Genomic DNA, 16,167 nt, shown 5'->3' with positions numbered 1-16,167 from the left:
TTTGAGTCTAGAAGTTACATGATGACTTACTAATATCATTCCAAGGAGCCCCAGAATGTGACCTTTTGGATTTAATTCCTTTTAAAAATTCCCCATCCTAGACGAGGACTCTGGTTTGCTCACCAGGCTAGAGCTGCTCCTCACAGGCCTGTCCCATAGAGACCCAGGGCCACATCAAAACTTCCAACATGTCATCTCAAAATAGGAGAGACTTTCAATAAACATAAATTCAAATGCCAAATTCCCCTGCCTCGTTCATACTTCTGATTTCTTTAAAGACTTGGCACACATAAACATTGTCCAGGAAAAACCATTTGTGCGAGACTTTGTGATCTCAACGTTACCCCAAAGAAGGTGCAGTCTTGACATTCTTGCCAGATTGCCCTAGCTCGGGGCAGATTCTTATGGTATTTAAAATATATTTGAAGATCTTCTTTCTGAGTGGGAAAAGAATTGGAACAGATTAATCAGGTTCTATTTTTCAGTAAGTGGACAGGATGATACTGTTTATTCATTCAAATATTCAAGAAGCCTGAGTCTTTTCATGGTGTGAGGAACTGGGGATGCATGATAACCTCATGCTGGGGTGACTGTGTGATGGGAAGGTAAACAGAAGGTTCTGAACAACCGTAAGTCCTAAACACAGATACGAACAGGGTGCTGTGGAAACAACTACAGGATTCTGACAAATCGGTAAATTCATGAACAGGAGCGGGTTTTAATCTTCATCCTTCCTCCTCTGCTCTTTATCCAGGACATCACTGTCTCCCCAGAGTAGCTCTGCAGTGAAGTACAAAATTGACAGAAAAGGTGCTGGTAGCTGATGGCTCCTCCTCTCTCTCTCTCCCTATCTTCCTATTTTGATCATCATGATGCTAACTGCAGAAAATAAACCAAGAGACATCCAAAAGATAGAAACACCCCAAAAGGAAAATGTGGCAGCTTGAAGAAAACAAGTGCTAAGTCCTTTGGGCAACCCCCAAATCAGCAGGCTCTGCCTCAGACATCCCTTTCCACCTACAGCACCAGACTCTAAGACAGGAAACATTATATGACTAACTCAGAGCTAGAGATCAAGACGGATTCCAAGTGCTGTGTGACCTATTTCTCATTGCATCAAAGACCATGAGAGGTAGGCACATACCCACCAGTACCCTGGAGAGGTTGCTCCCAGCCTATGGAGTCAGCTTGCCAGCTTCATCCACTCCGTCACGCGCACCTGGACCACAGCAGCTATGCTGGTCACAGAGCCTGTGCTGTCTGGGGAGGGGGGAAGCCTACGGGGCTGCATCCTGGTGGATTTCCATGTCCCTGTCTTTCTCAGGCCAACTCTTGATGGCCTTCATGTGGACATAGGTCACTGTTTTCCTCACAGCTTCAACTATGTCTATTTCTTTCCATTTCTGCTTGTAGAAAGAAGGAAGATGGCTCTTAAGAAATGTTCTTCAGACAAGTTAAGGAACTAGAATAATAACTCAGAGCAGCCCACACACGGGGAACACTCCTGCCATACCACAGGCCAGACTTATAAAATATTACAAATTGATGAAGGCATCTCACCCACATTGGGTCTGTCAGAGCACAAAATCATTGGCCTTTAGCTCCTAAAAGAATTCAAGGTTTCAGGGCTTTCAACACTAACCATCAGAAGATTATATAAAAGTTGGAGGAGATCCTCCCACCCAGTGAAACATCCTCAAAAGTCAGCCACCTTTCCCCAAACTTTCCCAGCAACAGAGGCACATGGTTCTCTTGGGGGATGCTGAGCTGAAAAGTGTGCTCCTCAAACCCTCACTCCCTGGTACTATGTCTACACTTTGAGCAAGGCAGAACACCATAGGCCTTCAAGCACCAAAACACGACTGTTGACCTACAATTGCTCTTCAATCCAAAATTCCTTAAAGAAAGGATACACACTGACCAGCAGCATATAAAAGTGCCCAACTATCCTCACCTGCCTATAGAACAAATCAGGAGGCTAAAAAAATAACTGCTACCAAAAACTCCTATTCACATATGATCATTTACACATTAGGATGGTGGGCTCTGATGGTGGATGGTCCAGGTTCAGTTCTTGGCTTTGTCAGTTCCAAACCAAATGGCCCAAGTTCAGTTACTCAACCTTCCTATACTTCAGTTTTCTCATCTATTAAGTGGGTTCACAACAGCAGTCAACTAGGACTACTGTGAGATTAAATGAGACAATGTATAGAAACTTCTCAACAAATGCCCAATATGTATGGAGCACCCAATATATGGTAGCCATTGACAAGACATTTTTTACTTTGTAAAACCCTTCTGTATACACTATTTTATTAGATTTCCACAACGACTTTACATATTGGTATTATTAAGCCTATTGTATGGAGGAGGGAAGTGAGACTCCGGGGGTTTAAGTGGCTTAACATGAGGTCACGCAGATAGCAAGTGGCTCAACTTCGCAAGAAGTTACATTTCCTGAGTCCCACCCCAGGGCTCTTCCCATTTTGCCTTGTCACATCTCAGAGCTAATGGAACTCAAAGTAGACTATTGACAAATATCATTCTATGTAGAGCCTGGTCTCTGGGGCAGAATCTTCCTGGATTCTGCAGACTAGAGAGTCTGATTAAAATATTTGGCCAGAGGAATATTTCAAAACTCATTTTCATGATTAATGGAATTCTGCAAATATTACTGAGAAAAGGTCAGTTGTTGTAGTAGATAACGGGTGAGGGGCCCACCTCATTGGCTAACAAATACACAGCAACAGCCAGTTCCCTCAAGGAGCCTCAAAGATTACCTGATCATGGTTTTTAATTACTCCATCTGTCCCAGACTAATAACTTTATGATGGAGAAGAATTTATTACCTGTACTATGTCTCCAACATCATAAATCACATAGGATCATATGCAGTGTTTATATGCAGGTCTGGATTAATGATTTCTCAGGTTTCTCCCAACATGGGGGAAAGGCTTTGCAAAACTTTAGGTGAGGAATTCTTCTAGGAAAAGATGTTTTGTCAGCAATTCCTTAACCATTGCCTTACACTTGGACAATTGTTTTTTATCATATCCATTTTTTCCCCACAGGAATTCGGTCCTTTTCTCATCCAACAATTTAAATAAGTCTTTGCAATAATGACATAAGCAATTATAAAATATTTCTAAGCTCTGAAACTAGACTTCACATTGGTGGTTTGATGAGTGCAAAATTACAAAGTAGTACAAAACACGAATAATGCTATAAAGTAATTCAAAAAGGAAATTAATTAGATTAAATACAACATAGTTTTCAGTGTACCTTGAATTTTGGCACTTGACAAAAAACCTATGATGAGGTTGTGGTGGAAAAGCCCATATAGGCTGTGGAAAAGGCTTTCTAAGCTGGCAAGAGTTCTGAGGGTTGAAGGCTCTGTTTCTCTGTTATGTCAAATGCCTTGAAACCTGGGCATTTGTGTTTGCTTGCTCTCAGTTTATCACACGTACTGCTCTTAGACTTATCAGCCTTAATTTGGGTTGTTTAAAATGTTTAAGTTGTTTCGTCTGTTGTCTCAGGCTCACAAAAAGAAAAAGAAGGAAGAGAATGAAAAGAAGAGCTAGTTGAGAGAGAGGAGAAATGCAAAAGACTTAGAAAGTCCAGGGCATGAGGATCCTCTGCATAGTCCTCCCAAAGGAAGAAAGTGCTTGGGGAGCAGTGCTAGGTAATACATGTCTCTGTACCGGCTCAATAGGCCCAAACAGCTATTCACTGCCCAAAGCAGGGGTGCAGAGAGGGCAAGAGGGAAGACGTCTGTGCACGGAGAAGGGGAAGTAGTCAGAGATGGTGGTGTAGGGCAGGAAATCATAAATGGGGTACTAAGCATAAGAGGGACCATAGACACTGAACTCTACCTCTGGAACTAATAATACACTCTATGTTAATTAATTGAATTTAAATAAAATTTTAAAAAATAAGCTTTAGAATATGCTCCAAAGTTATTTTTTCATTAAGAATAAAAAATAAAGGGGTGCCTCGTGGCTCAGTCGGATAAGCGTCTGCCTTCGGCTTAAGGTCATGATCCCAGGATGCTGGGATTGAGCCTGCACCGTGTCTAGGTTCCCTCTCCCTCTGCCTGCCGCTTCCCCTGCTTGCATGCTCTCTCTCTCTCTGTCAAATAAATAAATAAAATCTTAAAAGAAAAGAATAAAAAATAAATAAATTCCAAACTGAAAAGTAAAAAAAAAAAAAAGAGGGACCACAGATTTAACATATTCTAACCATCCTCTATGCTGTAAAAAAATAAAATGGAAGAAAAGACATTTTCTGAGACTTTTAGTTTAGCATCAGTACTTCTTCTCTTGAGAGTGTTAATACAACTTTAGCGAGGAATTTAAGCTTGCTGTGTGATTTTTGTTCGAAAACAGTTAGCTTGGGTGCCTGGGTGGCTCAGTTGTTAGGCCGCTGCCTTCGGCTCAAAAAAAAAAAAAAAGAAACAAACAAACAAAAAACCAGTTAGCTTAGTCATTCAGAGGAGGATCATCTGTTTTGGGGGTCCAGTCCTCCATGTCACTGGGCTTTGCAGGAGGCCAAGCTTGTAAGTTGCTCCCATCTGTCATATGAGCCTAGTCAAACTGGACTCATCTCACGCTGGGTGACATATTACAAAAGGACTCCTGCTTTGCACTCAAAAGGCATGTGTAATTTTTGAGACCATTGGTGTTCCCATTTGCCCTTGCTCCTCACACAGAAAATTAAGGGCTAACTTTAACCCCATGGTTATTCTGAGTTTCTGGGAGCACAGACTTACTCTCTTGAGAAAGCAGCGTGCCAGAAGTTCAGGGTTTTCGGTGCACTTTTCTAATTCTTTTAGAAAAGTCCTAGGGAAGGAAAAGTATAATCACATTTTGATTTTTTACATGTATGAAGTTAAAATACATAAGTTTTTTTCTTAAGTAAAATCACATAAGATTTTAAGAGGTGCTCAGAAAAATGCTGTTTTCCAGGGTTTATTGCTCTTGACTCATCTTCAACATACCAATTTGGAAGAAAAAAACATTCTGTGACATTACTAGGATTCCTTGAAGCCAACCACAGCTTGTCCTGATAATTCTAGGCACTAGCTGTAGACCGACAAGATGCGCTGATGCTCCCTGCTACATGAGAATCACATGAACATGAACTACTGTTGCTGTGTCTACTGCTAATATCACTGAGGGTTTGAGGCAAGCCAGGCATAAGCTAAGTACTTCATAAACAATATCTCATTTAATCCTCCACCAAACCTAGTAAGGTAGGGTCTCATAAATGTGAAACCCAAAGCATGGAAGAGGCTGAATAACTTCTTCAGGGAAGGTAGCAGAAATGGGATTTCCATTTCAGTTGTGTGTCTGACCAATGGACAAGAGACGGGGTTGGGAAACAATTGTGGGTCAATTCACCAAGGAGTCTCTTCTTTCCCATCAATTAGATGTGTGATTTGGGGTTGTTATACTGAGTAAAGAGAGGAAACGAGCTGCAGGTTCATCTGTGAAATGAAAGGCTTGGAAGATGATCTCCAAAGTCCCTTCCTCCTCTAATTCTCTAGAACTCAACACCCAAGCAGCCCTGGGCTAAAAGGACAACTTGTCCAACCAGTTAGCATTTTCCAACACCCTAGCTCCCAGCACTACTTGATGATAGTAGGTATGTGGACATGTGTCTTGGTGATCTTTGTATTCCCAACGCTGAACACAGTGCCTGACACAGAAGAGGTCCTCAATAAAGGCAGATACATGAATAGATAAATAAGCAAAGGAACACACAAAAAATATAACATTAATGCCTGACACTTGGTACATGCTCCATTGATGCCTTTCCCCTTCTCCCTCAGAGATCTATGGCACTTCTCCCCTCCTTCTCATCCCATCCCATCCCAACCAAGTCCATTGACTCTGGACTACTTGCTTAAGTCTGGCAATGTCTACACATGTTCATCTCCAAATCCCATCAGTCTGATTTCCATTTTTCTCTTACTTTCCATTTTTCCTGATAGTTCGAATTATTATATACCTGTTGTGAAATTCATAAAGTTCTCTAATATTCCCAAAGAGAAACTCCTTGTTATTCTGAAGAACATCTGGAATCAGATGCTTCAGCCAAATAAAATCCATTGGAGTGATATATCCCTGCAAAGGTGGAAACAAGATAGGTTTTACAGATAAGAACATTTAAGAGATGATCTGAATTAGCTTCTCTAGGGACCAAAACTTTAATAACTGGGAAACATGGCACACTTATTTCCTGAAAGCCATTTCATCAAATGCTTTCTTTTGATATATATTATTCCCTTCATGTGTCCATCTTCAGAAGAAGGTGGTTAAATTTAAATGGCAGTGATAATAAAATGGCATTTTATAGAAAGAACAAATATATTTTTTAAATGTTTATGTTATACAAGTCAAGTGTGAAAGCAAAAAACTTATCTATCATTTTACAACCAAATGCAATTATTACTGTTTTATATTTCCTTCATGACTTTTTAAAAGCTTATTTAATACTGTTTTTAGTTTAATCTTATAAGCATTTTTCAACATTGCTACATATTATTCAAAATATTTTGTAACAGTTGAATAATATTTCATTCAGCATGAATATCAGACTGTATTAACATCCCCTTTTTTATTGGAGATTTTATTTTCTTTTGATATTTTATTATAAAAATTCTATTATAACTTTGTACAGATCATTTATTTCTCAGATTATTCTCTTAGGAAAATAGGAAAAATTCAAATTTTTACTCTCAAGCAAAAAATCCTACTTGAAACAATTCTCCCTTATTAAATTATCAAAAATATTCAAATTATCATGTCCATTGTTGGCAACCTACTGGGCCCTGCTAAAATCAGTATGAATTGATACAATCCTTTGGAAGTTATTTAGTTACACGGATCACTAGTCATAAGAATGTTCTTATTCCTATTGGAAAGATACTTGTGATATTATAAGACCTGAACTCTTGGTGGAAATTCTAGAGACATACGGCAACTATTTTAAGTCTCTTTGTGCAACAGAACTCTAATTTGAATACATGCTTAATGTCCACTACCCCAGTCTACTTACATCAATTATGCTCTTAATCTCTTTTATATAAATCTCTTCCGTCTCAAGCAGGTCATGTATGATGCGCCTGAATCACGGCAGCAGGTGGGAATATGAAAGAGAAAGAGATGGAGGGAGGGAAGAGAGGGTTTTTAGAATTCTTTTAGAATAATGCTCATCACTACGGTTCCCTTGAGTGGCTTACCTACTTAGGTTGTGGTCAGTTCATTCTGTTCTACTGAATACCCAAGGCCAACAACTCACAAAAGCACATCTGATCACACTGGCATAAGAAGAAACAGTAAGGTCAGAGGACTCAAAATCTATCTGTACAGCCAATGAATGACCTGTCCTCTGGTGGGTCACAGTGTAGGGGTCAAAAAGGCAGAGATTGTGGAGTCGGAAATGCCAGGTTTTGATCCTTGGTCAGGAAGGCCTGCCCGACCCCTACATTGTATGTGTGGTTTCTGAGATATTCTCTGCAGCTTTCTGCTGTTTCATTGCTCATATCAAGATGTTTGACCCGCATGGGTGGGACTTTGTTGTGCATGAGGTTAGATGGATGCCAGTCTTGCTCCCTTTCTCTGGCATCTAATGTTTCAGTAGGATTGGTGTCCTCAGACAACAGACATGACTTCTGTCTGCTTTCCTTGAGGAAGGCAGGTGGGGGTTGTGGTGGGCAGAATGCTATGATGACCCCCCAGATTCCTGACCCCTTGCATACATACACCTCCTCCCAGTTAATTAACTGAACACTAATTTAGGTGCTACTGTGGAAGGTCTTTGCCATTCTGTTTTGTTCCAAATCAGTTGACCCTAAGATAGGTAGATTATCTGGTTGGTCTTTCCTAGTCTCATGAACTCATCAGATCTGGGTCTAGAAGTCAGAAAGACTGGAAGCGTGAGAAAGCTTTAACACAAGGGAAGCTGTCCTTGGCTGACTCTGGAGATGGGAGAGGCTCTGTGATAAGGAACATAGGCTGCCTCTAGATACTGAGAGTGGCCCCCAGTTAATAACCAGCAAGGAAACTGGGACTTTAGTTCTACAGTTGCAAGGAACTGAATTCTGCCACAACCAGATCAACTTAGAAGAGAATACTGAGCACAGCTGACCAACTTTATTTTAGCTCTGTGGGACCTGAGTAAAAAGCCAGTCATGCTGTGCCTGGACTTCTATCACAGGAAACTGGGAGCTGTTAAGTTAATGGTCATATTTTTTATAGCAATAGAAAAGTAATAGAAAGCATGAGGCCAGTCCCCACATCCATCTCCAGATAGACTGTTTTCTTTCTCTTCTCAGACACTTTTTCTTTTGGGCTTTCTTTTAGGCCTCTAAGTGAGTTAGTGTTTGTACAGGTGATCATGTGTGGAATACATACATTTATGGTTTCCTGAGAACTGTTGGTAGGTTATCTATTAAAAGGTAACCTATCCCAGTAATTTCTCTGACAATGGCCATAGCAACATTTTTCTAAATATGTCTCCTGAGGCAAGGGAAATAAAATAAAAAATAAATTATTGGGACTACATCAAAATAAAAAGCTTCTGCATAGCAAACAATCAACAGAACTAAAAGACAACCTATGGAATGGGAGAAGATATTTGTAAATGACATATCTGATAAAGAGTTAGTATCCAAAATACATGAAGAACTTATACAACTCAACACCAAAAAAAAAAAATCCCAAATAATCCAATTAAAAATGGGCAGGGGACATGAACAGACATTTCTCCAAAGAAGACATACAGATGACCAACAGACACATAAAAAGATGCTCAACATCACTCATCATCAGGGAACTACAAATCAAAACTACAATGAGATATCACCTCATACCTGTCAGAATGGCTAAAATCAAAAAGACAAGAAACAACAAGTGTTGGTAAGGATGTGAAGAAAAAAGAACCCTTGTACAACTGTTTGTGGGAATGCAAACTGGTGCAGCCAGAGTGAGAAACAGTATGGAGTTTCCCCAAAAAAGTAAAAGTAGAATTCTAGTAATTCCACTACTAGGTTTTTACCCAAAGAATACAAAAACACTAATTCAAGAAAATATATGCATGCCTGTGTTTACTGCAGTATTATTTACAATCGCCAAGTTATGGAAGAAGTCCAAGTATCCATCAATAGATGAATGGATAAAGAAGAGGTGGTATAGGTCTACAGTGAGATATTGCTCAGTCATAAAATGAAATCTTGCCATTTGCAACAACATGGATGGATCTAGAGAGTATAAAGCTAAGGGAAATAAGTCAGTCACAGAAAGACAAATACCGTGTGATTTCACTCATAGGTGGAATTTAAGAAACAAAATAAATGAACAACAACAACCACAAAAAGAGACAAACCAAAAACAGACTCTTAACTATAGAGAACAAACTGATGGCTACCAGAGGGGAGGTGGATGGGAGGATGGGCGAAATAGATGAAGGGGATTAAGAGTGCACTTATCATGATGAGCCCTGAGTAATGTACAGAATTGCTGAATCACTATATTGTACATCTGAAACCAATATAACACTGTATGTTAACTACACTGGAATTAAAATAAAAATAATTAAATAAAAATTATAAAGCTGAGCTAAAAAAATCAGAAAAATACATAAATAAATGGTAGTCTAACCTAGTAAAGGGTTTCTTTTTCTCTCATTAAATGGATATGTCAAGGGAAAATAATCAAAGGACAAAATACAGGAAATTCACACATATGTAAAAATGACTATTTTTCTTATGAAAAAAAATACCCAATGCACGCTAATCCAATAAAGGCATAATAAAAAGAAGCAACAATTTTCAACTACTAGAATGGCAGAAATTTCAAATCTCAAAAGAAGACTGATAGATAAGAATGTGGAAACAGTGTCAGATAATATTGAAAGAAGTGTAACTATGTGCGAGATAATTTGGAAATATCTCTTCAAAATTTAAAAAATTTGAAACCCCTTGGTTCAGTAATTTCATTTCTAAGAATGTTCATTATCGTAATTATTTGCACTTCCACAACAACCAGATATAAATTGGAAATTACTTATATTCTCATCAATAAATTATGGTACATAATTTATATGTACCATATTTCATATATAATGAAATACCATGCAGTTTTAAAAAGAGAATGAAGCTGAGTCATGCTAGTATGACACAGTCTTGGTATTTTAAGTAAATTAAAAAAAAACACCACCACCAAGATGGGGCACCTGGGTGGCTCAGTTGGTTAAGCGTCTGCCTTCAGCTCAGATCATGATCCTGGGGTCCTGGGATGGAGCCCCACATCAGGCTCCCTGCTCAGTGGGGAGTCTTCTTCTCCTTCTCCCTCTGCTCCTCCCCCCAGTTTGTTCTCTCTCTTCCCCCCTTCTTTCTCTCCAAAATAAATAAATAAACCTTAAAAAAAAAACCAAGATGAAGAACAGTTTACATAGTATGACTATGTAAAAATGAGTATGTGTACATATATCCATAAAATTGTGTATGATTTGAAAATTCATGCAAAGAAACTTAAGACACTGTTAACAGTGATTGCTTTTGGAGAGTTGTACTGAAGGCTAGAAAAAAGGGAAGGAGAATTTTTACATTTTACTCTATGCTCTTCTACAATCTGTGATTTAAAAAACTTACCAGTTTTATAATTTAAAAAATGGTTTATATGACATTTTGAAATGAATGTTACTGGAGGTTATGGCATATAAACCCCATATGAGAGATATAAATAAAACCTACAACTTACGTATTTTATAGCTCAGCGATTATCTTTTCTTAAAAATAACAATTTTTGCATCTATTTTTTTCTTTTTTAAAAATTAGTTTCAGAGGTAGAATTTAGTGATTCATCAGTTGCATATAACACCCAATGCTCATTACATCAAGTGCCCTCCTTAAAGCCCATCACCCAATTATCCCTTCCCCCTCCCACCTCCCCTTAACAACTCTCAGTTTGTTTCCTAGAGTTCAATGACTCTTATGGTTTGCCTTCCTCTCTGTTTTCATCTTATTTTATTTTTCCTTCTCTTCCCCATGTTCATCTGTTTTGTTTCTTAAATTCTACATATGAGTGAAATAATCTGATAATTGTCTTTCTCTGACTGATTTATTTCACTTAGCATAATACCCTCTACTTCCATCCATGTCATTGTAAATGGCAAGATTTCATTCTTATTGATGGCTGAGTAATATTCCATTATATATATATATATATATATATATATATATATATATATATATATATATATATCTCACATTTTCTTTATCCATTTGTTTCTTGATGGACATCTGGGCTCTTTCCATAGTTTGGCTATTGTGGACATTGCTGCTATAAGCATTGGGTGCATGTGTCCCTTCGAATCACTATGTTTGTATCTTTTGGATAAATATCTAGTAGAGCAATTGCTGGGTCATAAGGTAGCTCGATTTTTAACTTTTTTGAGGAAACTCCATACTGTTTTCCAGAGTGGCTGCACCAGGTTGCACTCCCACCAGCAGTGTAAGAGGGTTCCTCTTTCTCCATATCCTCACCAACATCTGTTGTTTCCAGAGTTGTTAATTTTAGCCATTCTGACCAGTGTGAGGTGGTATCTCATTGTGGTTTTGATTTGGATTTCCCTGATGCCCGGTGATGTTGAGCATTTCTTCATGTGTCTGCTGGCCATTTGTATGTCTTCTTCACATCTATTTATAAACACTTATTATTAGATAAGACTGGTAAAGGATGGTCACTGACAGAAGATACAATTCAAGAAGTATACAGGCTATCAAAAAGCTACTTTAAGATCACATTGAGCTACAAAGTCACTAAGAGGTTCTGCTTTTTACAATCATCCCAAAATGACAATTGCTATGTCAGAAGGAATTAGGGGCTTCAATACCAATATATTTCTATGAGCCATGGTATCAAGTAGGACCATAGCCGCAGTTAAGTATTCATAGAAAACCAGAGTACAGCCAGCCTTTTAAGCCCTTATGAAGTGCTAGGCTTAAGCAACTTGGCGAATCTGTTTAAGGACATATTGACAATTACCTGGAGTCAGAAGACAGAAATAACTAGGTGGTGGGTAGAAATCAATTTTATTACTCAACAGTTATGTAAGAACTTAGAGACTCTTAGGAGTTTTTAGGAGTCTGACACAAGAAAATATTCACAACTCAGAAGGAAAAAAAATCCCTTGTCAGGTCATGTCCCAGTTCATAGTTTGGAAACAGCCTAGAGATCTCATCCAACCACTTCATTTTACTTGTTCAAGCGCAATGGGTACAACTCCAATGATAGGAATTCCCCTGTACACCATCCACCTAGGTTTCAGTTCAGATTCTTTTTTTTTTTAAATCACCTTCACACCACTGTTAAGCCATTCTTTTTTTTTTCCATCCTCTCCTTAGTTTTTTTTTTTTTAAATAACATTATTAAATGGGAGAAAATGTATGCTTCTTTTGGTGATTGCCTGCTTTATTATTCCAAAGCACATAACTTTGTTTGTAGAAAAGGCTATCAAGGATTTAACATCTCAAGCCATCAAGTATATATAATGTAGATGAAGAACAGAAAACATGGAAAATATTCAAGTAATGTAAAAACCTTTGAACACCTAGAGCAATTTATGTCTTGATGGATATCTATCCAGAGGTAGAGTACTGTACTTAGAGCACCAAATGGAGTTGACCATGCCAGATCAGCCTGCAGTGATGAACTCTACACTAGTGTACATCCTGTCATTTTGTTTTACATTGAAAAGTGGATCTCCGGGCGCCTGGGTGGCTCAGTTGTTAAGCATCTGCCTTCGGCTCAGGTCATGATCCCAGGGTCCTGGGATCAAGCCCCACATCAGGCTCCCTGCTCAGCGGGAAGCCTACTTCTCCCCCTCCCGCTCCCCTTGCTTGTGTTCCCTCTCTCGCTGTCTCTCTCTGTCAAATAAATAAATAAAATCTTTAAAAAAAAAAAAAGAAAAGAAAAGTGGATCTCCTCACCACCTCCCAACCCTGAGGTCATTAAGGATGAAACAGAGGGGTAATGTGTTTTAAGGAACTGTTTCTTCTCTGAAGCCGTATTTCTTGGTAGGATAAAAGCAGAGCTTTGGATATCTGGTTGTATTCTCTATGACATCTCTTTTTTTTTTTTTCAGATGCCACCATAACCAAGGGGCAAGAATGAAAACTCTTTTAAAAACCAAATGCATGGAAAGAATGTCCAATGGAAAAAAGACAGTCTCTTCAACAAATGGTGATGGGAAAATTGGACAGCCACATGCAGAAGAATGAAACTGGACCATTTCCTTACACCACACACAAAAATAAACTCAAAATGGATGAAAGACCTAAATGTGAGACAGGAATCCATCAAAATACTAGAGGAGAACATAGGCAGCAACCTCTTCGACCTCAGCCACAGCAATTTCTTCCTAGAAACATCGCCAAAGGCAAGGGAAGCAAAGGCAAAAATGAACTATTGGGACTTCATCAAGATAAAAAGCTTTTGCACAGCAAAGGAAACAGTCAACAAAACCAAAAGACAACTGACAGAATAGAAGATGTTTGCAAATGACACATCAGATAAAGGGCTTGTATCCAAAATCTATAAAGAACTTATCAAACTCAACACCCAAAGAACAAATAATCAAACCAAGAAATGGGCAGAAGACATGAACAGACATTTTTCCAAAGAAGACAACCAAATGGTCAACAGACACATGAAAAAGTGCTCAACATCACTCGGCATCAGGGAAATCCAAATCAAAACCTCAATGAGGTACCACCTCACACCAGTCAGAATGGCTAAAATTAACAAGTCAGGAAACAACAGATGTTGGAGAGGATACGGAGAAAGGGGAACCCTCCTACACTATTGGTGGGAATGCAAGCTGGTGCAGCCACTCTGGAAAACAGTATGCAGGTTCCTCAAAAAGTTGAAAATAGAGCTACCCTACGACCCAGCAATTGCACTACTGGGTATTTACCCCAAAGATATAAATGTAGTGATCTGAAGGGGTACGTGTACCCCAATGATATAGCAGCAATGTCCACAATAGCCAAACTGTGGAAAGAGCCAAGATGTCCATCGACAGATGAATGGATAAAGAAGATGTGGTATATATACACAATGGAATATTGTGCAGCCATCAAAAAATGAAATCTTGCCATTTGCAGTGACATGGGTGGAACTAGAGGGTATTATGCTAAGCGAAATAAGTCAGAGAAAGACAAGTATCATATGATCTCACTGATACAAGGAATTTGAGAAACAAGACAGAGGATCATAGGGGAAGGGAGGGAAAAATGAAACAAGATAAACCAGAGAGGGAGACAAACCTTAAGAGACTCTTAATCTCAGGAAACAAACTGAGGGTTGCTGGAGTGGTGGGGGGTGGGAGGGATGGGGTGGCTGGATGATGGACATTGGGGAGGGTATGTGCTATGGTGAGCGCTGTAAATTGTGCTAAGAATGATGAATCACAGATCTGTACCTCTGAAACAAATAATACATTATCTGTTAAAAAAAAAAAAGACAGTAGGAAGGGAAAAATGAAGAGGGGGTAACTGGAGGGGGAGATGAACCATGAGAGACTATGGGCTCTGAGAAACAAACTGCGGGTTCTAGAGGGGAGGGGGGAGGGGGGATGGGTTAGCCTGGTGATGGGTATTAAAGAGGGCATGTATTGAATGGAGCACTGAGTGTTATATGCAAACAATGAATCATGGAACACTACATCAAAAACTAATGATGTAATGTATGGTGACTAACATAATAAAATTAAATAAAAAAAAAAACTGAATGCAGGACGCCTGGGTGGCTTAGTTGGTTAAACCTCTGCCTTCAGCTCAGGTCATGATCCCAGGGTCTTAGGATCAAGCCCCACATCAGGCTCCCTGCTCAGCGGGAGGCCTGCTTCTCCCTCTGTCGCTTCCCTCCCCTCACCCCCCCTCCCCGCGCGCATTCTCTCTCTCTCCCTCTCTCTCGTGTGCGTTCTGCTCTCTCTCTCTCAAATAAATTAATAAAATCTTTTTAAAAAATAAAAAATAAAACCTGAATGCAACCCTATTTTGTAAGCAAGATCATTAACATACATACATGTTAAGATTTTTAAAGATTTCTTCTTTGTCCATGCATCCTAATCCCTTCCTGCTCCCCTCCCCGTTTCCTAGCTCTCTAATAGAAGAGTATCCTTTTGGAAACCAGCCTGTCTGAAGTGTATTTTTATTTTTGCTCGTTAATTGTCAACACAATTTGCCATGAAGAGTTTTTAATTACTCCTGGTATGATAGATCACAACACACACATCAGAACGTATTATAGATTTTCACTTCTTAACAGTTAGTTTTCATCTAAAACCCTTTTGCCAAGTTGAAAGGACTGTTCTTTTCCTTCTCGAACACTATAGCACATCTGACATAATGGATACTCACCTTCTTAAGCCTTTGTCTCCCTTTGGTTTCTCTTTATTATTCAACCCTCATTCACCACCCACCTCTCTGCTTCTTCCCTATTCCCTCCATGCTCCATCGTCCTCCTTGCTCCATCGTCCTCCCCCTGTCCAATGTTGCTGCTCCCACAACTCTTGAGTTCAGGTTTTCAGCTTCCTTCTTTCCTCTCCTCTCATGCTATTGACCCTCCCACATCATTATGTCCCTCCCAGACCTTTGGGTATACTCGAGCCCATGTTGCCAATAGTTGACACACTCGTCAACTGGGTGCCTCCCAGACGCCGCAACCACCTCAGGTGGAAACAGAACTCCTTAGACAAAAGTAGCATGTGTATCCGTGGAACTGCCATTTCCTGGAACCCTAAAGCATAGTTGTCATTTCAAACTCTTCTCTACTATTACTGCTTATATAACCTGTCTATAGCCAAGCCTCATCATTTCATTTCTTAACACGCCTCTTGGAGTCACTGTTTATTCTCCCTCAACGGCTGGGCCAGGAGAAAGCAAACTCTCCCCTCCTCTCATCTTGAATACTTTGGTGCACTCCTGGCAGCTCCCCTGGCCTCCGAGGGCTCCCTCCCACCAATCTATTTTGCAAACCACTAGTCTATGCCCTTCCTAAAGCTCCATTTCCATCATACCATCATTCTCCCTCTTTAGAAACTTAAAATAGCTTCCAGCTGCCCACAATTGCCAACATTCCCTTCCAGGATTTCAAGACT

At 39.4% G+C, this 16,167-nt stretch overlaps 1 protein-coding gene across 3 annotated transcripts in view; it reads right to left on the bottom strand.

Moving 5' to 3' along the window:
* The window catches only part of MCF2L2 (MCF.2 cell line derived transforming sequence-like 2), a 259,995-nt gene that overhangs the window by 67,095 nt on the left and 176,733 nt on the right, over positions 1–16,167 (bottom strand). For all 3 annotated transcript variants that reach the window (XM_073896615.1, XM_073896620.1, XM_073896623.1), the window contains exons 17-20: positions 7,060–7,126; positions 6,010–6,125; positions 4,769–4,838; positions 345–437 (exon numbers count right to left, since the gene is read on the bottom strand). In XM_073896615.1, coding sequence (XP_073752716.1) covers positions 345–437; positions 4,769–4,838; positions 6,010–6,125; positions 7,060–7,126 — 346 coding nt within the window. The remainder of the gene's footprint in view (positions 1–344; positions 438–4,768; positions 4,839–6,009; positions 6,126–7,059; positions 7,127–16,167) is intronic.

The sequence above is a fragment of the Callorhinus ursinus genome, unplaced genomic scaffold (genome assembly GCF_003265705.2).
Source record: "Callorhinus ursinus isolate GAN/ISIS: 27379988/994484 unplaced genomic scaffold, GSC_fseal_2.0 scaffold1, whole genome shotgun sequence".
Classification (NCBI taxonomy): Eukaryota; Metazoa; Chordata; class Mammalia; order Carnivora; family Otariidae; genus Callorhinus; species Callorhinus ursinus.
This window is presented reverse-complemented; position numbering and strand designations above follow the sequence as displayed.